Raw genomic sequence first — 27,904 nt, 5'->3', positions numbered from 1 at the left:
AGGGGGCAATGTGATATTGGCCACGTCCAGGGAGGGGACTCGGCAATACCAGGCCATATTAGTCTCATTACTACAGAGCCTCTCTTGTATACTCCTTTCGGCCCTTTCTTTCCTGCTTCTTTCTTTCTATCAAAGTCAAAATTCAGCTTTATTCGGTTAAAATTTTTAAAACCATCAAAGCATACACAATAAATTCCTTTTCACAGTGAATCGTATCATAGGGTCCTAATTACACAGCAAAATATATTACAGAATAAATTGGTGAATACATATATACAGTAAAAATGTTTGTCCCAAACAGAAAACTAATAATATTTAAAATTCAAACACCAAAATTTTCACATAGAATTTTAAAAACTATCTAATAAATTACGTGCAAAGAGTGCGAAAAGGGGGATAATTATGGTAGCAGCATTTTCTTACGACATCTCACAGCCCCTGTGATGTAACTCGCCACCCCAAAACATATCACAATAGATCCTAGCATTTGCAAATAAACCAGAGCTGGTCGGGCCTGTTCAAAATTACACCCTCTTAGTAATGGGAGGATGAATTTCTTTCGCTGCAAAGCATAAAATTTGCAAAAAAGATCATATGAAAGGCATCTTGTCCCGACTTATTGTCACATGGGCATGGCCCCAACATCCCACTTTTAGAGAATCCCCTAGGGAAAGATAACAGCCAAGGCAACAAACCATGTTTAAATCTTAGCAAAACAAACAGGTGGCATGGCTTATTTATGTATGTCAAGTACGGCTGGATCTCTCTCCCCGTGCTTAACATAACAAACTTTCTCACCAAGGGTTTAACCAATTCCACTTCTTCCCTCTGTACCTTCAACCTATTTAGATATTGGGATTTCACTGCCTTAATCATGTTTTTACTTAAGGCCCTAGGGTTTGTATACAGATCGGGGCTACCCATTTAGTCTGCTTGCGTTTTGATATATCGGAACCATGGTATCGCCGAGGCCTTATCTTGGGACAGGCAATCCTGAATAATTAATTGATTTAAATTCGGTCCTTTCTGTGCCCAGATTGTCAGCCACCCTAATAGCAGTGCTACCGCAATCTGATCCGAAATGTAACCCGCCCCCAAATCTTCATGCACATTAAAAGATGCTACAGATTGAGGGAGCGATACAACTTTCCTAAAAAAGACGTTTTCTGCCGTTTGGATCTCGCTTGTGTTAGTATAGCCCCACACCTCACTTCCATACAGCGCCATGGGCAAACACTTAGCGTTATAAATTTTCATAATGGCCGGTAATAGCTTACAGCCTAGACGTTTAGCAAAGCCCAACAGGGCCCCTGTCGCCCTCGCTAATGTGTTTTTTTCAATACATGCTGCATGACCCATGATCGTTTATCATCGAAAACTATACCCAAGTATGGGAAGGTGGGTACTTTACTAAGTTCCGACACCTTGCAGACAAACACTGCCCCTTTTGCCCGTCTACTGCCTAGCGACATCACATGTGATTTTTTAAAATTAGTTTTAAAGTCCAAGGAGTCCATAAAATGAATAAAGCAGTCTAACAGGGATTGTAAACCTCGTGCAGTCCTGGCAATTAGTACAGCATCATCTGCATAAAGTAATGCAGGTATCATTTTATGACCAACTCTGGGGATGTCCTTACATGATAAAATCAAGACTTCGCCCAACCTGTTTATATAAAGTGTAAATAACAGAGGAGCAAGGATACAACCTTGCCTTACTCCTCGTTTTACCGGCCAAGCATCTGTCAGACTCCCATCCTCATTATAGCGTACTGCTGCACTTGTGTCTTTATGCATATCGGCTAGGAAGGATATCAGCACTGGGTCTAGGCCTATATCCAACAGAACACTTCAGAGTTTCTGTCGGTTTACAAGGTCAAAAGCAGTGGACAGATCCATAAAAGCTAGATGTATATCCCCCTGCTTTGCGACCGTGTACTTTCCTATGACAAGATGTAAATTGAGGCACTGTCCTACAGTGCCTCTTCCCTTTCTAAACCCGTATTGTAGGTCTGAAATGACTGCATTCACTTCCAACCACTCTGTCAGTCGTTCCAAGACTACTTTCCCCATTATTTTTGCAGCTGAGTCCAGAAGAGAGATCGGCCGGTAACATGCCGGATCCTTTCTTGAACCCTTTTTAAATATAGGCACAATGACTGCTTTGCCCCAGGACACTGGGGGACCCACTATGGTAGCTGCATTAAAAACAGAGGTTTTTAAACAGAGGGAGAGATGCGAATCTGCTCTATAAAGATCTGCCGGAACCCCGTCCGGACCGGGTGCTTTCCCATGTGCCATAGACTCAACGGCCTTCAGCACTTCCTCTTCTAAGAACACTATCTTTCCTAGCTGGGTGTAATCGCTTTGATACACGGAAGATAAGTTGTTTGTTCCACTGTAGAAGCCTCCGTAATGCTCCACCCACTTATCTGGAGGGATAAGGCAATCCTGATTTAAGTTGTCTGTCTCAATAAACAAAGGGCTATTTATTACCTTCCAAAATTGAGTGCTACTTTTCACTACACTCACTTTGGTCAGTTTCTCCCATGCCATATCTTTCAACTCCAATTTCCTTCCCTTAATTGCTTTTTTATATGAACTTCTAGCATCCGCAACCTTCTGTGCATCCTTACCGGGCTCTTTAAGAACCTCCAAGAGTGCCGTGTGGGAGTCGCTACAGGCTTTATTAAACCAGTTCTTCAATTTCTTGGGCCTTATTGTTCTTTTCCTAGTCAGATTAACTGCTACCTGAGCTGTTATACAGTTAAAAGCTAGGAGTATCTCCGCAGGATCTGATTTACCTCCTAAGCAGGTAGTCAGATCCTCAATGCTACTACTATACAGGTTTTCCAGAAAATCGCTAGAAATGACCGCCTCCCACCGCACCCTGCGGCCTTGAGATTTGGGGGCTATATTAAAGTTTGAAATTCTAGATGAGACAGATTCAGTATTAAGTGCCTTAATATTAATAATCAACGTGAGTGGATTATGATCACTATAGCCTCTCTGTGAGACACTAAAGGGACCTAGTGAATCCCTGAATAAGCATGACACAAAAATGTAATCAATAGTAGATTATTTACCTTGGCCATTAACCCTTTCGATGCTGATGACGAGCTCAGCTCGTCATCACCCACGGGTGTCGTGTGCTGATGACGAGCTGAGCTCGTCATGAACAATGGGCTTTCCAACAATCCAGCACCGGAGAAAAATATCAATAGCAGCGAAGGTGTTAAAAGTCGGGACAGGATCTTGAATTTCCCCCTGTGTTAAGGTGATCAAATAATGTGATGATAAAAAACTCTCTAGATAGACCCCACTCCTGGTGTGCTCAAAATGAGTGACCTCAAAGGGGTCTTCCTCAGAGTACAAATTCTGTAAACATTTGGTGGAAAAAACGTGGATGTTAAAATCACCAAGCACTAACAAGTAATAAAAAGTATTATTGCTATCATCATAATCATCCAGGAACCCAGCTAGTGCGTGCAAATGTTCTAGTTCGTCACACCTGGTAAAGGAATTATAAAAATTAACCACTAAAATATTTGGGAGGTTATCACCTTCCAATCGTACCGCTAAAATATTAGGAGAACTTGTCACTACTAATACAGCCTTATATGAGAGTTTCAAACTAAATAACAACGTAAGTCCGCCCCTGGATCTCCCCATCCTTGTTGGAGTTGCAAATTTGACAAATGATTGGTACCCATCCAAGTAATAACTTTCTGTAGCTTCCCATGTTTCCTGGAGCAATAACATAATGAACACCAAGAAACGCCTCCCAAATGATGTCCCCTCTTTTGGATCTTAAGCCGGCGATATTCCAAGATAGGATCGCCAGCTTATTCACAGACATGGTGGGGCTTAGTGCCTTAGAGACCAGACTCCCTGTTGGCAAGCTATCAGCTACTACTGAGGCGCCGTCCCCGTATTTCACTGAGGGACTTGAGGCTCGGTCATCCCGGTCAGCGGACTCCCCCATTAATGTATAACTTGGGACACCGTCACTGGTTAGTGAAACCCTATTCTCCACTAGATCACAGAAATCACTGTTTACTCTTAACTCAGTGGTCGGGCTCCCCCTGCACCCGTCCGCTGTTGTGACAGATCCCCATTCTGTAGTTTCAGTGCCCCCAGATAATTCTTGGTTGGGCTCTCTAATCACCCTGACAGACTGTCTAAATGGTTCAAGTTGGGATGATCTAGGGTGTGCTGCCCAACGGTGTCCTTTCAGTATGGGTGGGGCAGTGTTAATGGGAATGCCAGAGGTAGAGTTGTTAAAATTACTCTCTGGACTAACCGGTGCTGAGGAGTCTACGGGGTCAGTATGAGAACCAGCATGACGGGAATAACTAGAAGGGTTTCCTCCCAGTCAGCCACAATCATTTAGGCCCGAGAGTGCATTGAATCTATTTGTAACGTCTATACCCCACAAATAACCTGGTCCGCCCTTCCTTTGGCCTACATTAAATCCTGGGGGTATTGTTTCCCACCCCTCTCGCCTTCTGGGATAGATCTGGTTGTTAACGGGCATCCTATTTCTGTTGATGTGGTGACTAGGTGCACCCTGAACCCCTGGTCTATAAAAGAATCCAAGGGGCAGAATTTCTATCCCCTGTCCTCCCAGCCGGGGGACGCCCTCTACCTTCCTAAGTATCATCTCAGCTGGAACTGGGCTGTTAAAATTAATTATGATGCAATCTCCTTCTCTAGTTTTCCTGGAGTGCCCCACCCAGGCTACTCTACGTGCCATGATTATATTATGAGCTACCCTATTTCCTCCTACTATATTCCGAGCGAGCCAATGTATGACTTTGTTTTTAATTTGAAAGAAGTCCTCTCTTTCTCCTTGATGGAGAGGGGGAACATTTGCCAGGACAATCACTAAAGGAGCACTTTGGGTGGGGAGATCTAAATACACACAGTTGCACTTCCCCTGTGCTGGTTTAATGGACTGTGTATGTCCGTTGGTCATTTTGGCCGATTGTTGACCCTCCTCCCGCTGCATTTGGGAAGCCCTCACAGGACTATGAGTTCCCTCCATCCTCTGAGATCTGCTCTTTATGGTTGATACACTATTAAAGTTATTAGTGGGAGTTATATTTCCTAGTGGGGTTGGGGTATTAACAGGGGCAGGTGCAGTGGATTGTTTCAGAATGGGCCGTTTGCCTGACTGTGTAACCTGTCCTCCCATCTGATCAATATTTGTTAGAGTGTGTAGCAAATTAGTGTTATCGTCTGCAACCTGTTGCAGCTTGCCAATACTTGTGCTAATTATTTTCATTCTCTCTATGAGAGGTAACATTAAAGACTTTACGAGTTGTTCCGCTTGTCCAATCAGGCCTTCTTCTCCCTGTGCTCTCGGCGGTAAGTGTTTCTTTTGTTGAAATTGGCCGTTTTTGTGAAAAAAGGGTAGACTCCTATTCTGAGCAGCAAAGTCCAGCCTAATATCCGTTTTGTTTATCAGTTTGGGGACCTTTGCCCGTTTGCCTTTCTGCTCACTCCCGCCCCGCTTTTGTTTCCCTATTTTAGTAATACTTGATGGCGTTTCAACGCTAGGGCATACCGGTGTCTTTATTGACAGTATCTTACAGGGCACATTTTCCTCATTGATAATGCTTTTTAGGTCTCGGCGTCAACGCGCGGAAGCGCGTCTCCGCCGAGATCTTTTGTCAGCGACTATCATTCCCAGGAGACAGTCCTGGCCACGCGCATCCTTCCAGGCGATTTGTAACTGGAACGCGCGCTGTGGCCAGGCGCTGTCTCCTGGGAAGCGCAAGCACCACACACGCATGCGCATACACACACACACGCGCCCATGCACGCACGCACATACATACAGAGACACCACCCCTGACTCATACACACACGCGCGCACACACACAAGTGCACCGAGGCCCCCCCTCCCCCGCCGTCACCGTCGCACACATACATACACACACACACACGAGCATACACACACACAAGTGCACCAATCGCGCTCCAGCCTTTTGGAACTTACCTTACCTCAGCACGTGGCGCCCAACCTCCTGCTGGCGCGGCCCCGGGGCTCTACACCGCTCACAGGAGCCCCGGGCCGCGAGACGCTACGACTCCGCCTGCCTCCTCTTCCGGTGTGAACGTGGCCCCGCCCCCGTCACAGGCGACCGTGCCTGACTTCCGGGGCGGCCGCGAGTGTCTTAACCCTGTGAGAGATTTTAAACGCAGCCTCTCTGGGAACGAATAAGCTGGAACAGCCAATTTATTTTCTTTTAAATAAATGTATTTGTTGACTGTCAGACCCTGATTTCACCAGTCTGCCTCGCGAGAATCCACGCGCTTTTCTCTGCTGCACACTGAAACCCAGTGTATGGTTTTTCATACCATTCCAGCACTGGATGTGACTCAGCAGTCCTGGCCCCTCTCTTCCTATGAGGCGCTGCGGCTCTTGTCGCTTTGTACTGATGAACTTGGGAAACAATATTACAGCAGAGATTTGGAAATGTTCTATAAGTGCTACACTCGTCACCAGACGGGAAAGGATGACGCCGTCCACTCCAAGCCATTGGCTCACATCATCACTCTGCCATTGGGGTGTGTGTTAGTGCAGGTCTTTGTGTGCATGCTTCGTGAACTATACACCCCCCCCCCTCCATATCATCTTTTGATTTATAAAGGTTTAGCCACCCTAGTCAACGGAGAAACAAAAGTTAGGAAATCTGGGTGTAGGTACTTCGTGATAATTTACACACGTGTGGTACACATACACTGAAAATTGTCCTCATTCGTGAACTATTCACTGCCTTCACACAGTGATACTGTGTTGTACACACCCAAATTGAGCTCACAGAGGGAGTGCACATTGAAGGTTAAAGCTCACACTGTAAGTATATTGTACAGCCTATATGTTGTGATCATACTAATAAGAGTACAATGCTAGCGGCCATATCAAAATAGTGCACAGGAGCTAATAACTATACCCTCCGAGCTGCGCACATGCCGGTGCCTCCTGTGGGGTTTCTTCACACTAACATAAGGGATGTTTTACTCATCCACAGTGGTGAGTGCAGAGTGGTGAGTGCAGAGTGGTGAGGGTGAGTGCAGAGTGGTGAGGGTGAGTGCAGAGTGGTGAGGGTGAGTGCAGAGTGGTGAGTGGTGCAGAGTGGTGAGAGTGGTGCAGAGTGGTGAGTGCAGAGTGGTGAGTGCAGAGTGGTGAGTGCAGAGTGGTGAGTGCAGAGTGGTGAGGGCAGAGTGGTGAGGGCAGAGTGGTGCGTGCAGAGTGGTGGTGAGTGCAGAGTGGTGGTGAGTGCAGAGTGGTGGTGAGTGCAGAGTGGTGGTGAGTGCAGAGTGGTGGTGAGTGCAGAGTGGTGGTGAGTGTGGTGAGTGCAGAGTGGTGAGTTCAGAGTGGTGAGTGGAGAGTGGTGAGTGCAGAGTGGTGAGTGCAGAGTGGTGAGTGGTGCAGAGTGGTGAGTGGTGCAGAGTGGTGAGTGGTGCAGAGTGGTGAGTGGTGCAGAGTGGTGAGTGGTGCAGAGTGGTGAGTGGTGCAGAGTGGTGAGTGCAGAGTGGTGAGGGCAGAGTGGTGAGTGCAGAGTGGTGAGTGCAGAGTGGTGAGTGGTGAGTGCAGAGTGGTGAGTGCAGAGTGGTGAGTGGTGAGTGCAGAGTGGTGAGTGCAGAGTGCAGAGTGGTGAGTGCAGAGTGCAGAGTGGTGGTGAGTGCAGAGTGGTGGTGAGTGCAGAGTGGTGAGTGCAGAGTGGTGAGTGCAGAGTGGTGAGTGCAGAGTGGTGAGTGCAGAGTGGTGAGTGCAGAGTGGTGAGTGCAGAGTGGTGAGTGCAGATTGGTGAGGGCAGAGTGGTGAGTGCAGAGTGGTGAGGGCAGAGTGGTGAGGGCAGAGTGGTGAGGGCAGAGTGGTGAGGGCAGAGTGGTGAGGGCAGAGTGGTGAGTGCAGAGTGGTGGTGAGTGCAGAGTGGTGGTGAGTGCAGAGTGGTGGTGAGTGCAGAGTGGTGGTGAGTGCAGAGTGGTGAGTGGTGAGTGCAGAGTGGTGAGTGGTGAGTGCAGAGTGGTGGTGAGTGCAGAGTGGTGAGTGCAGAGTGGTGAGTGGTGAGTGCAGAGTGGTGGTGAGTGCAGAGTGGTGGTGAGTGCAGAGTGGTGGTGAGTGCAGAGTGGTGAGGGCAGAGTTTTATTTTTGATTTAAAGAAAAAAAATGTCATGAGCAATGCCAATAGCTCTACCTTTAATGATGCCGAGACCATTGCATTGCAAATGCTTGTTTGAGTGTCCTGTGGACTATTCCCCAGGGTTATGTCGCTATGTGTGTCCGAACCTATACTTATGTCGGGCAGCCCCAGGTCACTAAGGCGTTGGTTTACACAGTTCTCAGGGGTTAGACAATTCTTGATCGGACCCAAAGAGGATCGTTTTGAAAATATCTCCAATGATAGACGATTTTCCGCCTCAACTATCTCCCTATCTAATGCGGCTGCTGCCCGGGTAATGTAGTTATCCAAAGTCCCCATAAGGCTTCCACCCGAACGTTTAGAAAATAGCTTTTCCCCTTTATCTGTTTGGGTAGGCATAATGTACAAGACAGCACTTATTTACAATGTGTTAGCTAGCGATTACTCTCGACAATATGTGGTCAGACCTGAAGGAGCCGGAAACGTCTTGTCCATCAATGAACACAATCTCTGCAGTAGAGTACTGAGTGTTAGGGGGATGGCCCGTCCCGTCCCTCGCCGTCCCCGGACAGCCACAGACGGCCCGCCCTTGTCCGGGGCTTAACCTGGGCGCACCCGTGCGCTCCCGCGACGCGGTGATGGTAAGACGGTTAAATCACGCCTGAGGCTGTGGGCGTGGCGAAGGTCCGGGCCAGGTGGGGCAAGGAGAGTCCTGGGACTTGCAGTCACCCACAGGAAAGCGGGAAATGTCCTGGTAGCGCCACTCGCAGTCAGGGCGCTGTATATCGGAACTTCCACCCAGCAAGACCACGGGTAAGGAAAGGTTCGTCAGGTAATCCAACACTCCGCACCAAAAGTTTTAGCCCCGTTACCGGCCAGCAGTCTCCTCAAGCGCAGCAGCACCCCTTTCTTTCTATCATCCTTTGCCTAATTTTCCAGCAAGTCAAATCAGAGGGGATTAGCTAAACATTTATTTCAAAGTGCCTGTAAACACTACTCTACAAACTACGTTTGGCTAATCTTGTAACAGAAATGCTAATGTATCTGCTTATAAAAAAATCATAAAAATACTTTGAAAACTAGAAATTAAACAAAAACAGTGATAAAATGCTGAATTTGCCAGATTTGCTACATATGTAATTAAAAACACAAAACAATTGGGCCAGCTAGGTAGGCTAAGTCTTGCCGTGAAACTAGAGATGTTGTTTCGTACATTTGTGTTTCCATTCCTAATTCTTTTGAAGAAAAGAGTAACATTCACGTTGTCCTACTTGTATTTCACGACACGGTTCATCGAAGGTTTTGATGGACCGTCTATCAGACGGTGGGGTACAAGGCACTGCCTGGAACCTCTTGAAATCCTTTCTTACCAACAGAACTCAAACGGTGGACTTGAATAAAGATAGGTCAATGCATTTCTCCCATCCTTGTGGGGTACTTCAGGGGTCGTCCCTTGGCCCTACACTTTTTAATGTATACGTGTCCCCATTGGCGGCCCTGATAAATTCATTTGGGTTTCAATTGATATCTTACACAGATGACTCGCAAATAGTACTGTCCCTCCAGCGTTGCCAAGAAGCTGAAACTGGAACAAGATGTCATGACTGCATGAAAGCCATTTCGGGGTGGATGTCTTCGAACTGCCTGAAACTTAACTCTGGAAAAACAGAGTATATTATATTTGGTAACAATTTAAACCTCTGGACGCCTGCCTGGTGGCCGGAAGAAATGGGAGCTCTCTCGGAACCGACTAAGAAAGTGAAGAATCTAGGGGTCATTATGAACAGTAGTCTCACTTTCGGGGACCAGATAAGTCGGGTTGTCTCTACATGTTTCTTTCTCCTCTGAATTCCTTCTTCCGGAAGATAGCCTTAGGACAGCGGTCACAGCTCTCATTATGTCACGGTTGGACTACTGTAATAGTCTCTACTTGAACATCCAAAAGAGACATATGAACAGACTCCAAATCGTGCAAAATGCAGCAGCCAGGTTGTTGACAGGTACACCTAGATTTGTCTCGGTCAAGAAGAAACTAAGACATCTTCACTGGCTCCCAGTCAAACATCGGGAGCAATTTAAAGCCCTTTGTACGTTCTACAAGGCCCTAAAGGGAGCAGGCCCCGACCACTTGAAACAACGGATTCAATGGTATGTTCCCAGAAAAACCTTGCTCTCTATGGCAGCAAAACAAGTGATTGTTTCCCCATTTAAAAAAGCTAGCTGGGGTGGCAGGAGTTTCATTACATGTGCCGTAAAAGCTTGGAACAATCTACCATTCCACCTCAGAAATGAAACCGACCTCCTCTCCTTCAGGAAAGGGCTGAAAACCTAGTTATGTACGCTATAGTCATTCACTCAACAGTAACCATTTAGTCAGTACTCAGCGCTAGGACACCTTAGGCTAACAGTCGTGCTTTAGAATTCATATTAACATAACATGACATAACAAATACTTGTCATCTAGAATCACGCGTACATTTGACTTCCATGTACGTACAAGTTGCTTTATTCAGCAATTTTTTTCCCAAAAACCAGAATATAGAGGAAGAACATGAGCACTGAAAATAGTGGAATATATTCTGTGTTTGTGGTTCAGATCACTTTACACTTGTGGTGATGAGAGGCGGATAAAGAGCACACAGTTGCTAGATATTAGAAAGCACCGCACTGAGTACCATGCTAGTGTCTGTGCATGAGACGTCACATGAGATAATTTGAGATTTAATGACAGCATAAAACTTCATAAAGACGGCTTTGCGGTGCTATTCAATATTGGCTGAAAGCCTCTGGTAGATGTTGAACCCCTGGGATAAAATATGCTGCCAACCCTTGAAACACACAGTGTATCCACACTCCTCTCTTGTACTCTGTATCAACACCCCATTGAGCACCGTAGCCTCTTGAGACCTTCCTTTTCACATGATGCCTTAAAGAGCAGTAGAGGTCTTTTTACTGGGACTACCTACAGAATTTGTCGGTATAACCAATATGTCATAAGAGGCTCTGTCTACAAAACCCAGTAACATATCACCCAAAACCCCAGCTATTATATAAGGGATAAGCTCCCCTAGCCAGTGCTTGAAATTGAAAAATAAAAGTGCAGGTACTCTGTACCAGAATACCTGCTTGTTTCTGAGAAGTGCTGGTGCTCTCCAATTAAAAGTATTATGTTTTTCTTGAGAAGTGAAGGTACTCTACCTGTCAAAATGAAAAAATGCCAGTATGCAGAACCAGACAGTACCGGCCCACTTAAAGCACTGCCCCCTGCCATACTTTATAAAGTTATTGCAAGTCACAGAGGAGTTCCATAACATAAATTGGAATAAGGCTGACGGCTAAGTATCTTTATGAGGTTACTGAACTTCGAGGTGAATTCCAATATCCTTATCATGTACCCCATTTGTGCCGTATATTACATAGTAACACCATCATCTTTCCCACAAACCACTGAATTGCTTGGTGCATAGCTCTTTCATATGAAAGAGCGAGCCTGATTGCAAACAGAAAGACTACAAATAAAACCTCTAGTGCAAAATTAAACATATTGAAAACCTGTGAGATAATTTTTGCATATATTAGAAATGGTTCAATACAAGTCAGTGTTTCTTTAAAACAAAAAAAGCTGTAGAAGCTCAGAATGTATAGAAACTTGCAGAAAGATTCTAGCTTTTCTCTAACTATCGAAGGAGTGAACAAAATAAACATATTCTCTCTGGTTGTCATTGTAAGCTAGAAAAGTAGAGCAGAAGAAAGAAAAGCAACTTTCAGTTTTCATTGCTTTAAACAACTGCTGCAAAATGTGCCTCTTGGCCTGGCCAGCCTTTTACATCGCCGGTGGCTCTGACAGCAGGCATTATGACGGCATCTTATAATAATCGAGTTTTGACGTTTTATTAAAATCAATTCTCCTACTGACGGCAGCCAGTGAAGACTCCTCAGATAGGGAGAAATGGAGTGACGGAAAGCCACCTTCCAGATCAATCTGACTGCAGCATTCTGGACCATTTGTAGCCAGCGGATCAGATAAGCTGGAAGACCTAGGTAGAGACTGTTATAGTCCAAGTGTGATGTGACCAGGGCAGGGCATGGACTTGTGTTCACCTCAGTTTATCTAATTTCAGCATTGTTCCAGCTTAAATTCACTGCTCTCTGGATTTCAATTATCACTTTCATTATGCTCTCTATTGCAAGTACTTCCATCTTGCATTATGAAGGTACATTTCACATCTCCCCACCAAATACGTACTTCCAATTTCAGTGTAGGGTAGGTACATGCCCATATACTATGAAGGAGACATTCCAGTCCTAATAGAAATCAATCCTAGCAGCAGAGAGACGGTTTCATCTGATTCTAGTGGCTATCAAGTCAGAGACAACTCCACTGTTAAACCCGGTCTGACATGTTTTAAAGTACCTGAGAGACAGGAACTGCTGAATATGGCCAACAGCATACAGTCTGGCTCCCCCTGTGATGTGTGTCCCCCCCAATCGCTGTAAGGGAGTCTTGGAGAGCATGATCAATCAGATTACCCATATCGTCACTCTCTCTTTCCAAGAATGCCATGTGCTTGATGCATGGAAAACAGCCCAGGTCATCCCTTTGAAAAAAAAAACAATGCCCACATCTCCCAACTTCAAAATCTTCGTCCCATCTCCCTTCTTCTCTTCTGTTCGAAAATAGTGGAAAAAGTGGTCAACGGGCAACTCATGAAATATCTGGAGGAGGAATCCCTCCTCCACCCCACTCAATCGGGGTTCAGAGCCGGCTACTCGACGGAGTCAGCCGTCCTCTATTCCACTGAGTGCCTCAGACAGATGGTGGATGAAGGACAGACAGCAGTGTTGGTTTTATTAGACCTGAGTGCAGCTTTTGACACCGTGCTGCACACAACGCTGCTGTCTCGCCTCTCCGACATGGGAGTGGAGGGATCCGCCCTTGCCTGGATAAAATCTTTCCTAGATAACAGGAGTTTCCAGATGCACTGCCCCCCTTTTAAATCCTCCCCCCGGAAGCTGAGCCATGGGGTTCCACGGGGCTCCAGCTTGAGCCCTACCTTGTTCAACCTCTATATGGAACCCCTGGCTCATATAGTTGAAGCTTTCGGGGTGGATATCGTCACCTATGCCGACGATACCCAACTGATGATCAAGCTTACGCTTGACCACACGGAAGATGCCATTAACTTCTCCAAATGCCTGTCATCAGTGGCAACATGGATGAATAACAACTGTCTGCGCCTGAATGGCGAAAAAACTGAACTTCTAGTTGTTGGTAAATCCCCAACGGCCTGGTCGCACATGTGGTGGCCCGCGGAACTGGGCAATTTTCCCACTCCCGTCGACTCTGTCAGAAACCTCGGAGTGATGCTCGACTCGGATCTCTCTTTCAGGTCTCAGGTTAGCAAAGTTACGGGTAGGTGTTTTAGCACACTAAAAACCCTCCGCAAAGTCCTTGACCTGCTCCCCATCAACGCCAGAAAGACACTTGTCCATGCCTTAGTCACACCCCTCCTTGACTACGGCAATGTCCTGCTCCTAGGTTTAAGTAAAAAAGGCCTGCACCAACTGCAGTGTGTACAAAACGCTGCTGCCCGCCTGGTACTTAACCTGCCTCGTAGAGCATCTGGGAAGAATGCTCTAGCGAAGCTTCACTGGCTACCGGTCAAGGAACGCATCAAATTCAAAGCTCTATGCTTTACGCATCGCATCGCCCAGGGCAAAGGCCCAAGCTACTTGCAAAAGCTCCTCACTATTCACCGCCCCACCTGGAATTTGAGGTCGTCCGGAGCGATGCTGTTTAAACTCCCCCGCACTCGCAGAGCCAGGATGGGAGGTTGTTCTTTCAGGAACCTGGCTCCTAGGCACTGGAATGAATTACCGCTTGACCTCCGAATGGAACCTTCAGAAACCAGATTCCGTGCTAAACTTAAAACTCACCTGTTTCCAGCCATCTAATTTCCTCTTTTCTCTCTGACCTCGACTTCGTTCTCTCTAAACTTTCTGCCTCTTGAGATATAGCAACAATCTAGCGCGGGGACACACTATTTTTAGTGCAGCCAGGCGCTTTATAAATGGCTTTATTATTATTATTATTATTATTATTATTATTAATAATGTAGCACTATCTCATATGCAAATAATATTGTTTTTCTTTGCTCAGTAGCTTTCTAGTTTTCCTCCTCCACCATATTCTAAAACCCTGCATGGAAATCAGACTATGATTTAGAAATGTCAGCTGTTTCCTTTTCATTATTTCTTTTGAATGACCCCCTCCATCCTCTGCATACCTCCTCTCTCTGGATTTCTGTAAATTGCCTATGCCTCATTTCACTGACCACAACCTCCTCGTCTTTGAACCACACCATGCAATCTAACAAAACAAAACATCCTCCTGTCTATCTATGCATCCCACCAATCAGCAAGAACTCACATTACCCCACTAATGATTGCACCTTTTATTAATCTAATCTACCGCAAGAACCTGGAGGAAATGCACGGAAAAATTTTCTGGGGAGCACAAGAGTAATACCAATTAACCAACAATAATCAATCAATCATTAATCGCCCATCTTGGAATCCGGTGTAATATGCTACTAGCCATAAGGCACTTCAAGACCTTGTCACTGGTAGTAAGCAGCTCTATATACACTATATAAGTCCAATTACAATACAATAATTTCCGCTCTAATGCAGAAAATATCTAAATCAGGAAGGTAAAGAAGCTGTTATTCCAGCTGCTGACTGGCAGAGAATAAGCACGGCCCAAACCCCATCTCTGGCAGTGTGCTTCGGGTATCATGTTTGTATGTGCTTTCGGCCTGTCACCACTGTGTTTTTTGGGTCAGAGCTTCCAGCTGGATAAACTGGGTATGGTGTTCCAGCCCCTAGTAAATCCGGCCACAGGAACGCCTGCGTGCTTGTGATCGAGCGGGATCCCATTCCAACCAACTCCTAACCTGCCCTTTTATTTATTTATTTTGTATTTATTTAATGCATTTTTATAAAGCGCAGACTTTACCCGAAGGTGTCAGAGGGCTGTACAATAGAACTGGTTATGTTACATGAGAGAAATGTTACAAAATAGAATGTTACAAAAATAGCAGGACACAATATCAAACACAGCAAGCTAGAAGAGGTAGGGTAAAACATAGGAGGCAAGAACAGAATATCAAACAGGAAGCAAGGGTGAGGAATTAACAAGAAAAAATTACAAATTTACGACTAACGAACTTCCTAGAGGGGTCTGACAATGAAGTTCTTAATTCTGAAAGTGTTTTTGGAAGAGAAAAGATTTGAGGTAAGCTTTGAAGATCTGAATAGAGGTGGTGGCACGGAGCAATGGAGGAAGCTAGTTCCAGATTCTCACCACATTACCTGAGAACGATTGAGCCATCGATTTTTCCCTTTTGAAGGAGTGGGGCTCAAGCAGAAACTTTTCCGCATTCCGAGAAGGTCTCAAGCCTCCAGACATTTTCAGTTTATGCGCCAGGTAACGAGGGGAGGAAGTGTGCAAGGCTTTGTGGTGATGCAGGCCGTTTGTAAATAGATCTTGCCTCGATGGGAAGCCATCGAAGAGAATTCAGGATAGGAGTGATGTGGTCACTTCGTTTGGACCCCGAAATAAAGCGAGCTGCTGTTTGTGTTTTACAGAGAGAGAAACTGAACTCCTGATCCGTTTCATCAGAGGGACTGAAGGTTTGTCGGGCTGTGTGCTACCAGTGTTTCTTGTGTTCTGACCCAGACCCTATCCCTGGGGTAACCACCCGTGGCCTGGCCCGCAGTACCTCACTTGAGGTTCTCAGCCCCTGTAATCCTTTCACCACCCTCACCGGAAGCTATCAGAGCCTGATTAATTCGGGACAGCGGGGTGCTGATGAGGGCCAGGGGGCGATGGTACCTCCAACTGACTAGGAGCTGATAGTTTCTCACAGTTACAAATGAGAACACGTTCGGCGGCAGAAAGCGCAGTCGGCGCCGCTAATGACGAGCAAGAGCTCTCTCTAAACTGCCAAAGCCCTTGGGACGGAGCAGGGGGAGGCAGCCAGCTAATGAGTAGGACAAGGGGGCAAACATGCATGCAAATGGCGCCATTCCACTGATGCGCATTTAAGTGCTTTTTTACAGCCGCAGCAGAGGCAGAGAACGAAGGCGTGATGAATGGCGTACAAAGCATTTATTTTCCAATTCACTAAAGTGGTGGCGTTGGGAAATGTCAGAATTATTTTAATTTACTCAACTGTCCTGAAAAGTGACGAACGAGGGGCGAGGCGCAGCAGTGGGAGAGATTCGGTGATCTGAGAGATGCACCGGTGGGAGAGACGCGGTGTCAGATTATATTTTAAAACTAATAATCTGTCTCAGCTAGATCAGCTTTTCCCTTGTACGTTTTGTGCTTATTTCAGGTATTCATTATTTTAGTTTCTTCAACCAATCTCTGAGGTGAGTTGACCTCTATGGTGACTCGGAGATGGATATATCTTCCTTTTAGTCATGAACTGGTTGCACTTAAATCATTCTCGCCTCGCTCTGCTTTACACCTTACTCGATGGATTTGACCCTTTTGATTTCCGTGGACCCCTTCTAAACCATTACTGGGATCCGGGAACCCCCAATGAATCATTACTGGAATCCTGTGACTCCCACTGACTCAATATTGGAATCGAAACAATTCCTAAGCGATTCTGATCATCTGAACTGCAAAACTGTATTCTAATATCCGAAACAAGCATTCACCACAAAAATCACACAAATTATAAAATGTTTGATTCATTTCACAAATATGAAAAACAAATCAAAATGTAAATGTTTGTGGAAAGGTTCCATATCCAACTGTGAATACCCATCATCCATACCATATTCTTTCCGATACACTTGCTCAGCTCCCATAACTCAATCTGAGGATAACAACATTTTTAGCATCTCATTTCATTTTCCTTCACATATACAGCACGTTTTAAAATGTTTAGTTTCCATTTTGCTTCTGTATTCATTCTTTATTAATCTGTTAATATTATTTAACTTCCTAAGCAGTCATGGATCCCTCGATTTGGCGTCGCAGACCCCAGGTTAAGAAGTGCTGCCTTACAGTAGTCAGGAGCCCAGTGAAAGGTCTTTTGGAGATGAACGCGGACACTCAGCAAGAGGCGATTTTTGACACCCCTGGCATAATTATATTTTGCTGCCTTTCTAAGCTGTTTGATGCTTCTTTTGGCACAAGTCAATAAATTAAAACGGCAGCTCCATTTCGTGGTTCTCCCCTAACAAATATATGGGTAAATCACTAGGGACATAGCAAACACATTAGACTTCTACAATTGCAGGCAATTTGGTTTGATTTTGAGATCCACTGGTGCAACCAAATTTGATGACAAACATTATTACCTCTGCACTTGTCCTCCAAGTCCCAAGCCTTAATATGGTCCTTGAGACAGCTTTCTTTCAAAACAAAACAAAAACAGAAAAACACTACAAACTGAAACAAATGTTTATTTCAACGCCCTTCCTGCTCACCTATAAGACTGGCTGTCCTTCCCCGCTTCCGCATTCTTTGTTCCGTTCCAAGATGGCTTCCGAGGTAAGTGCTTTTATTTCCATGTACCTTGTTTTGTTGTTGCACATCGCTTCCCAATTGTGAGACTGCTATTAGTGCATAGGCAGTCTTCCTTTCTCCCTGTCCATGAGCTGGGCTGACCTCTGACCAGGATATGTGTCATGGCAGGCAGTTTCCTCTGGTGCCAATTAGGCACGCAGGAACCGCAGCTCTAGTGCAGTATTCAAGAGACATTTTTTAATGGAGTTTTATATAACGTGAACTAGACCCAAAGATATCAGAGCGCTTTACATGAGCACCAGTTGTGTTGCAGACGGGCACATTCATTTTTGTTAAACACAGGGAGATGAAATGTGTTACTTACCTGTAACTGCAGTTATCCAGTGTTGGTGTCTTTAATAGATTCACATGCCTGAATCATTCCCCGTCGTCAGGATGGGAGTCCCCGGTACATAAATAAAGTAATGTCCCATTAGACATATAAAGTAACTAGCAGCCCGTCCCGACGTTGTCCGGGTAGGAATTGCTGCGGCCAGTAGTATATTGTTTTGTAGGATTTCGTTTTGATAGCATTTCTTATCTGTGACAGGCCTGTGAAACGCTCCGATTCGCACTGCTGATGCACTTAAGAGTGCGCGTTCAGTAGTGTGTGAAGACGAGTTTCCCTACTTTATTTTTCCTTGAAATATTATATAGCGCGAACTCAACAACATGGCATGAGCACAATTTACATTACAAAAGAACACATTCATTTGTGGTAGGTACGGGGAGACGAAGCGATTTACCTGGAATCACAGGATGTTGAGCTGATGCCGAGATTCGAACATAGCTCCCCAGCTCTGAAGTTCGCAATTCTAGAACTTGTGGAGGGAGGTGTGTCTAAAAGTGTATGTCGGTGCTAGCCATCAATGAGAGAGACCTGTGCATTTTTCAAATGGGTGGTGAAAAAATATGAGTATGTTGCTGGAGATGTGGGCCGCCTTGCCACCAATGTACTTACCGGGGGAGAGTAAACACCCATTATTCCACAACTTTTTTTCCGCATACCATCACTCCGCATACCTTCATTACGAAAGTACCATGACTCCACAATGCCATTATAACGCATGGCATTACATTTTATATGCTTTTACCACGCATACATTTACAACGAAATTTGTTGTAAATGCATGAATGGTAAAAGCATGTTTTTTAATGTTTGGATAAGGTAAGTATGGGTATAGGGGTATATGTTTTGGGGTACTGAGGTATATGTGTTTGGCTGTTTGGGTATTTTAAGGGTTCAGATATAGTTTTGGGTTATGGGGTACAGGGGTCGTTTTAGGGTTTAGGGATAGGTATGGGTTTTGGGGTACAGGGGTATTTTTAGGGTTCAGGGCTGGTTTTGGGGTATAGGGGTATTTTTAGGGTTCAGGGGTAGGTTTGGGTTTTTGGGTACAGGGGTATTTTAAGGGTTCAGGGCTAGGTTTGAGTTTTGGGGTACAGGGGTATTTTTAGGGTTCAGGGCTAGGTTTGGGGTTTGGGGTACAGGGGTATTTTAGGGTTCAGGGGTAGGTTTGGGTTTTGGGGTACAGGGTTATTTTAAGGGTTCAGGGATAGGTTTGGGTTTTGGGGTACAGGGGTATTTTAGGAGTCAGGGGTAGGTTTGGGTTTTGGGGTACAGTGGTATTTTTAGGGTTCAGGGCTAGGTTTGGGTTTTGGGGTACAGGGGTATTTTTAGGGTTCAGGGGTAGGTTTGGGTTTTGAGGTACAGGGGTATTTATAGGGTTCAGGGCTAGGTTTGGGTTTTGGGGTACAGGGGTATTTTTAGGATTTAGGGATATGTTTGGGTTTTGGGGTACAGGGTATATTTATAGGGTTAAGATGGGTTAGTGTTTAAGGGTGTTGGGGTATTTTAAGGAATAAGGGTGGGTTATGATTATGGGGTGCAGGGGTATTGAAAGGGAGCAGGGTGGGATTAGCACACAATATGAGAAATGGCATAAAGGGCGGAAAGTACCACACACCCCCAGGGTTTGTCACGCCCCCAGCACACGCCTACAGCACAACGCATACACACCCACAAGGGACGACTTTGCTGCCACAGTTCTTTTACCTTTTAAATGTATATGGTGGGCGTCTGCATAGCCTATGTCCTTCTGCTGCAACTGCCCTTTCCAACGCTGTATTGGGTGTTGTGATTGGTGCTGTGGTTCCTGAGATTACCCGCCTCAAAGATTTGGCCTCTCTCTTTATTATATTAGTATGGATAAAAATATGTCTTTGAATGGTGTCCTTAGCTGATACAGGTTAACACTTATAAAGTGTATAATCCATGTGCCATTTACAGCCTGAAGAGTGAAAAGGTAAATTTGTAATGTGACACATGATCCACTCTTAAATATTATGCACCCTCCCTTGTTAGCCCAAGGTGCGTTTCCGGAGAGTGACATTTAATATTTAAAATCAGGTTTTCCCACCTGTTCAATGATGATTTGAACAGCTCTGTGCAACAGGCATCAACCTGCTGCTGTTAGGCTACACATGGTAGACCTGAAGCCATGTTTTCAAGTCACACTAGTAGATGACATAATAAAAGCTGCAGTTTACAGGTGGCATATAAATCTAAGCCACAGGTGTATTTTTGCATCGCATACTATGGTCTTATAAGAAAGTTAAATAACCTAGTCAGGTATTCACCTATTTTTACATGTTTTAGGGGTCTGAGCACATACACTAGGAACTGAGCAGCAGCGCCCCAGTGAGCAGTCAAAAAAGCAGCAATAAAATCTGAAAAATATGGTGGTGACATAGCAAAAAGGGAGAATTTTCTCACAGACTGTAAGAAGAATCTGTGTCTGACAGAGTTGGAAATCATGATGTATTTTAGAGAATTTCTGGGGCAGGTTGTAGAGAGCCCTGAGTAGTAAGTCACTGCTCTCTCCCTCTTTGTCTGAAGTCAAGCAGTTTTAATGCTGTCTCTACATAATGGACACATTTACATGAAGGGCGAGAACTGAACAAAGACTTGAAGGAGAGAGAGCGAGCTAAGGGCTACTAGCCACACTCCACTTAATTTTTCTGGGAACTTATTATAACTGGAGTGCAGGTCTAAAGCAGAGACTCTGTAATGAAAGATCTCTTGCACATGTAAAACCTCTTCCTCTGATTCTAGTGCCTAGTCAGCAAGAGTATTTATCCTTACCAGGATTCCAATCCTTTAATTAAGTCTCCAGAAGAACAAACAGACATTGTACATTCTGCATTACTAAATTCAGCAAAAAGTATATACTCTTAAGGAACCACCTTGAAAAAGTCATTCAAAGTGTCTCATGTTTACAACCTGTCAATTCTGATGCAATATCATATCGTACGATTGAAAAGAGTCGGCTTCGGATGCCAAAGAACATTTGCTGTCACACATGTTACCAGAAATCCCCATGTGGTACTTCATAGCGAAGCCTCGGTGCAAATCATAGATTAATCACTTACTAGGATTGTTGGCAGTGTTGACTGTTCCAACCGTCTCGTTCCACTGGTCCGCACTCGACACAGAGAAGGATCTTTGGTGCATCCCATCTCCTTTCGAACCATAGGCTGACAGATTAATACCACTGAGGGAGCGCTCTGTATGCAGGGAGCTACTACTGCCAGATTGGGGGGCCCCTGTGAATAGAGACGCAGTATTAATAATAAATAATCTTTATTTGGGAGCAATTGCAACCATAAAAGATACAATCATACAATAAGAAAATCATCATTACAAATCTAGTTAATAATTAGGATAAAACACAGCTCATGGTCACAAGTAATTAAAAGGATATAAGAAAAGACAGTGCAAAGACAAAAAAGTCATTCAACAGTCAATCGGGTCTAAATAGTCTTTAATCTATAGACGGCCTACAAGAAACTAGTAATTGCACAAAGTATGAGTTCATAGGATAACAACTGTAAATACAGAAGCGCTACTCTGGCTTGTCTACACTTCAAGGACTTAAAAGGGGGGACACAGTAGTTAATGGCACTGGAAATGAGTACAAAATAAATCTTAAAAACAAATGTAATGCCCCTCAGCATCCAATAAAATGTCTCAGGTTGCATTAGCGCTAAACACTATCAATCAATCAGTCATTTGGTAAGCGCACTACATACCCGGGAGGGTCTCAAGGCGCTGGGGGTGGGGGGGATGGGGGGGATGTGGGGGCCGCTACTGATCGAACAGCCTAGTCTTTAGTATCCTCCTGAAGGTCAGCAGGTCTTGGGTCTGTCGTAGGCTCAGTGGGAGGGTGTTCCATGTCTTGGCGGCGAGGTGGGAGAAGGATCTCCCGCTGGTGGTTCTTCTTCGGATGCGCGGGACGGTGGCGAGTGAGAGGTCGGCGGAGGGTAGCTGGCGGTTGGGAGTGCAGAAGGAGAGCCGTCTGTTGAGGTAGGCTGGGCCGGTCTTGCGGAGTGCCTTGTGTGCGTGGATGAGGAGCTTGAAGGATATCCTCTTGTTGACAGTGCAGGTTTCTCAGGTGGGGGGTGATGTGGCCGTGTCGTGGTACATCGAGGATGCGTTGTAGTTGATTGATGAGCTTGGTCGGGGCTCCCGCGTAGAGGATGTTTCCGTAGTCGAGTCTGCTGCTGACGAGGGCCTGGGTGACTGTCTTTCTTGTACCTGTCGGGATCCATCTGTAGATCTTGCGGAGCATGCGGAGGGTGTTCAAGCAGGAGGAGGAGATGGCGTTGACTTGCTTGGTCATTGAGAGCGTTAAGTCGGGATGATTCCCAGGTTGGGGGCGTGGTCGGTGGGGGTCGGGGCTGCCCCCAGTGCCGTTGGCCACCAGGAGTCGTCCCAGGCGTACGGGTTGGAGCCAAGGATGAGGACCTCTAGGGAAAATTACCCTACCAATCAGACAGAGTTACATCAAAACCCCAGTCATTGGCTCTGATACTGTTGAGAACTTTCTCAATGTTAACCTACTTCAACTAAGAACAGGTGTATTCATGCACAACTTTCCATTACTGGATACATTAGGTTACTCAGCAGCAAAGGCTAGAACTAATTAGAGTGACGTCTAAGTATGACGCAGTGCATCATATTACTTTGTGGCCTAACAGGTTTACAACTTCAGTCACTGTGTCAATGGTACCTCTGCCCTCAAATCCCTCTATTGTCTTCCAATACATGAAAGGACCAAGTTAAATAATCTTTGCCTTAAACACAAGGCTTTAAATAATCATGCCAGCATCTTCGGTCTCTACCAGCAGCCACCCTGATCTCTCTGATCCGCTGATAAAAGGCTGCTGACATCTCACCTCTTCAGGTATGAAAGTAACAGCAGTCAAACTCTCTTTCAGCACGATAACTATATGGAATGCTTTAACTACTCACCTAAATTGGAACAAGATTACTGCAAATTCAGGAAATCTTTAAAGACCTTCCTTTTTTCCTTGGTTTCAGTTTACTTCACAGTCAATTTCCTAAACCTTCACCAAGTCTACCGATCAGACGCCTAAGACTGCCCCTCCCCACATCTGGGGTAATGTACATCCAAGGCTTTGCCATCTTCATCTCCTTATATTATTTCCAATCATCTTGAGGTGTCAATTGGTAGTGAGTACTGTGTTATAAGCCCTCCAAGCATAAAGATAAACATAAACGTTAAGTACCTTAATTATCTCCCTGCCTACCTTCAAGTTGTTTCATCAGACAATATTCATTGTGATATGTATAACGTGGGAATGTGAACTAATAAGTTGCGGAAGCGGCCCCATGTCTGATTGAATTTGTGAAGTGGGTCTTTGTAGTTTGTGAAGTTCAATGAGCAGTTCTAATAACATAAGTACTGTCTGTGAGCTCCAGTGGAAGAGGATGCAGAGTTTCACTGTCGCTATGGCCGTGGCTAACCATCAGTGTTCGTGATTAGTCATGCCTATCTAGACACTTATGTAGGTAGAAAGTGTGCTCAGTGGTGAGTTTACAAACCCGATTAACATTAGGCACGACGTCAGGCAAGGATGTGTACTGGCGCCTTTTCTTTTTTTTTGTCTATGTAAGAATGATCTTGATTTCTTTTTTTACATGTTGAGGCCTATAAGCCCAGGGTTGGAGCAAGGAGACTGCCTGCATTGTTATACGCAGATTGCTGTGTCTTATGTCAAAAACTGGAGTAGGCCTTCAGAGGTTACTGGACAGATTTGTTTTGTTTATGAGGGATCTGGGTCTGTCAACTAATATTACTAAGTCGTACAGTATGGTTTGTGGGCGGGTGACCTGAAATATTAAGTCATGCTACATCAACAAGACCAAACGTCTACATGTACCAACCTTTAAGTATCTAGGGGTACCTTTTGACAATAAGGGCAATTCGGTGCATTTAGTGAAAGTGAGGAGAGCTCAATTTGGTCAAATCATAGCTGCAATACCTGAGTTTTCATCAAAGTTAGGTTACAAACCCCTAGATGTGATGATTAATATCTATAATGCGTGACACACCTCTGTGTTGATGTATGGGGCAGATATTTGGGAAAATAGCACTACAACACATTTACAGTTTAGAAAAGAATTGCTTTTTGAAAAGATTGTTTGTTGTCTGTTCCCATTTATGTCTGTCACTCGGTACCAGGTTTTAAGTATCAAGAAGATCGTGTTAACTAGCACCATTAATGCAATGGCTTTCCATTTGATCAAAATCTTAAACTCTTCTTAATCACGATATAATTGATGATTGTCTTCAGCATCACAATGTGAGTAATATTCCGTGGCTGCCATACATAAAGAATAAATAAACCATGTTAGGGAGACCAGAACTTTCTAATAACCCACAGGGCATCAATGCATTAGCCAAATCTTGTATTAAAACGGCAAGGAGAAGAGAAGCTTTAGAGTGTAGCAAGAGGAGAGTGGCTGTTCAAATCGTGAGAACTACAAGCCACATGTATCAATTTTCAATTTCAAATGTCTTTATTTCGATTGTTTCATCATAAAAGACGTTACCATAAAAAAACACATCATAGAAAAAGACATACAACAATTTATAAAAGGAGTTAAAATACAATTATATGAGCATTTTAAAAAACGTACTAGCATTTAAAAATAAGATTTCCATTCCATTAAAAAATACAATCAGAACAATCAAGTAAAGACTAGATGGAAACACTTCAATGCTTACTACTTGGCCCTAGTGATCCACACCCAGCCTAGGAATTTTGCAACAACAATTACAATAGGTTCTCTAGTGTCAAACCTCAAGATCCTTAGGGCTACAGACCCTACCCTTGGGCCCATATTACAACAAATGGGTTTAATCCATTTGGCCCTAGGGGCTGCACAGGCCGGGCATTCAAAGAAAATGTGTCCAGTGGATTCCTTACGGTCTGTGCACCAGCGACAGGATTCAGACTCCTGACCCTTCCAGTTTTTTGTAAATGATCTAGGAGGAAGGCTGCCAACCCTTAACTGATGGTAAAGTTTCCTGTCGCTGGACCGGCTGATGATATCCCAGTAGTCTTCTAAGGAAGGATATCCTTTAAGCTCCAGGAACATACCAGACAAAGAGTTGGCAGAAAGTTGTCTAATATGTTTCTGGCTTATTGAAGACCAGTATAGGCTTTTAAATAGTTTTTTAGGTGGAAAAGGATTATTGGTGGGGTCAGTCCACAGGTTTCCCAATCCCATGGTTTCTAGGAGCAATCTGACTTGCTTAAACCATAGTATGTTACCCGAACCCATAATGGATCTAACATCCATAATTGCCTTAGCGTATGGGGCTAGTTCGGGGGTGGTCCAGATCCTCCTCCATAGAGCCACTGGTTTTAAACGGGCAATGTCTTCTATGGAGTGACAGCCTAGATCCATTAGCAGCGGTTTCATGGGACTAGAGCAGGGGAGACCTGTAAGATTCCTTAGAAATGTATTTTGTTTTTTTACCCACGGAGAGAGGTCTGCAAAACCCCAGAGGTCCGCACTGTACAGGATCGCTGAACCTATCCTAGAGTTGTAGATCTTTAAAGCTGGACCTATCCTTTTGGTCTGGGACATTCTCTGTTCTTTGACCCAAACACCCTGAAAGCTGGGCAAACTTAAGAGATAGGGTGTATATTTGGGGCTTCCAACTCAGTTTACTCTCTAAGACAATCCCCAAATAAGTCATGACATTTGTCTGCTCTAACTTAGTGTTATTCACCATGACATGGCCAGCCACTGGCCTACCTTTGGTGAGGATTATTATTATTATTATTATTTTTTACATTTGTATGGCGCTCAGCTACCCAACAAGGGTTTACCGGCGCCTATGACATAAGGTTGGACTAAGGTATAAGCGGAGTTAGATTTTAGCTCAGTTGTTTCTGGAAAAGCCAGGTTTTTACATATTTCCGGAAGCTAGCGTAGTTTTCCTCTTTCCGGATATGTAGGGGGAGTGTGTTCCACAGAATTGGCCCTCTGACAGAAAACGATCTGCCGCCAGTTCTTTGCAGTCTAAAACTGGGAACAGCGAAATTTGCTGCAGTTTGGGAGCATAGGTTTCTTGTTGGTAGGTAAGGGGTGGCTAACGCTTGTAGATAGGTAGGTGCCGTTTTGGTTTTGATCTTAAACATGTAGCTCAGGGTTTTGAAGCTAATCCGGTGTTCAATCCTGAGCCAATGTAGATCGTTCAGGTATTTTGATATTCTTTCAGACTTTGGTATCCTGCACAAGAGTCTTGCGGCTGAGTTTTGGATCATTTGGAGTCGCTTGATCACTGCTAGATTTGAGCTCAGGTAGAGGATGTTTCCTTAGTCAATACGCGATGTTATTAGTGCGTTGATTACGTTTTTTTGTGTGGCAAGGGGCAGCATCCATGTGATTTTTTTCAGCCATTTTATTATGGTGAAGCATAGGCCTGCGACTTTGTTTGCCTGCTGTTTCATTGACAGAGCATTGTCAATAATGACTCCTAGATTTCTTACCTGTGTTGCTGGAGAGGGAAGGGTACTCAACTCAGGGGGCCAATGGGAGGAATTCCAGAGCTCCTTATTTTTGCCTAGTAGGAGGATTTCGGATTTATCACCGTTTAATTTCAACTGGTTGGTGGTCATCCAGTTGAAGATTTTCTGGAGTCCAATTTTGAGGAGAGAAGGGGCTGAGGGATTTGACTCTGATAGTGAGAAAATAATTTGGGAGTCATCTGCGTAGGTCATTAATGTTAGGCCTGCGCAGTCCGCAAGGTCGGCCAGACGTCTAAGGTACAGGTTAAAAAACAGCGGGCTCAGGATGGAGCCCTGTGGTACTCCATGTGGGGCAAGAAAAGTATCTGAGCAGGCAAGGCTGGATTTGATCTGGAAGGTTCTCTCGGTAAGAAAGGACTTAATCCACTGTAGGGCGTCACTGCGAATGCCATTTCTCTCCAGTGTGGCCAGGAGAATTTTGTGAGATATGGTATCAAACGCTGCACTCAAATCTAAAAGAATGAGTGCGACCGTTTGTCCCTCATCCAAGAGTTTCCGGATCTTTTCCGTTACGCCTAACAGGGCGGTCTCTGTGGAGTATCCTGCTCTGAAGCCTGATTGTGAGGGATGGAGGAGGTCATTTTCTTCTGCGAAGAGGGTGAGGGCGGAGTGTATGTGCCTTTCCATGAGTTTGGAGAAGGCAGGGAGCAGAGATATTGGCCGATAGTTTGAAAGGACAGTTGGGTCTGCTGATGGTTTTTTCAGAAGTGGTGTTACTATTGCGTGTTTCCAACTCGACGGGACTGTAGAGGATTGGAGGGATGCATTTAGCATGTCTGCTATAACGGTCAGGGGGGTGGTGTCAAGTTGTTTTAGAATACTCACGGGAAGAGGATCGCGAGGGGAACCTGATGAAATGGACTTCAGGGAGGATTTTAGGGAGTCCGCGGTTACAAGGGGCCATTTCTCAAGGGTGTTCAATTTGTCCGATGACACGGGAATATCATTCTGTGGGCAATTGTCATAAGGTCTAGAGCTGATGTTAAGGATGATTTTTTCTATTTTTTCATTAAAAAATGTAGCAAGGTCTTGACATTGTTTTTTAGTTAAAGGGCGAGTGGTAGCAGTTGTTTGAGCACCTGCTAGGTCCTTCACAGTGTTGAATAGGGTTTTTGCTTTGTTTGTAGCATTGTTAATGGTGTTGGCCACATAAAGGGCCCGGGCTTTGATGCAGGAGGAGTGGTATGCGTTTCTGGCCTTATTGTATGTTATCTTTTTTTCATGATTGTATTCTTTGCGCCATTGCCTTT

At 44.8% G+C, this 27,904-nt stretch overlaps 1 protein-coding gene across 1 annotated transcript in view; it reads right to left on the bottom strand.

Annotated features, from left to right (window-relative positions):
* AGAP3 (ArfGAP with GTPase domain, ankyrin repeat and PH domain 3) overlaps positions 1 to 27,904 on the bottom strand; it is a 1,596,783-nt gene that overhangs the window by 271,868 nt on the left and 1,297,011 nt on the right. The window contains exon 12 of the mRNA XM_086940918.1: positions 21,177 to 21,350. Within this exon, the coding sequence (XP_086797044.1) occupies positions 21,177 to 21,350 (174 nt within the window). The remainder of the gene's footprint in view (positions 1 to 21,176; positions 21,351 to 27,904) is intronic.

The sequence above is a fragment of the Lissotriton vulgaris genome, chromosome 10 (assembly GCF_964263255.1).
Source record: "Lissotriton vulgaris chromosome 10, aLisVul1.2, whole genome shotgun sequence".
NCBI lineage: Eukaryota > Metazoa > Chordata > Amphibia > Caudata > Salamandridae > Lissotriton > Lissotriton vulgaris.
Note: the sequence above shows the minus strand (reverse complement) of the source record. Positions and strands in the feature narration are given on the sequence as shown.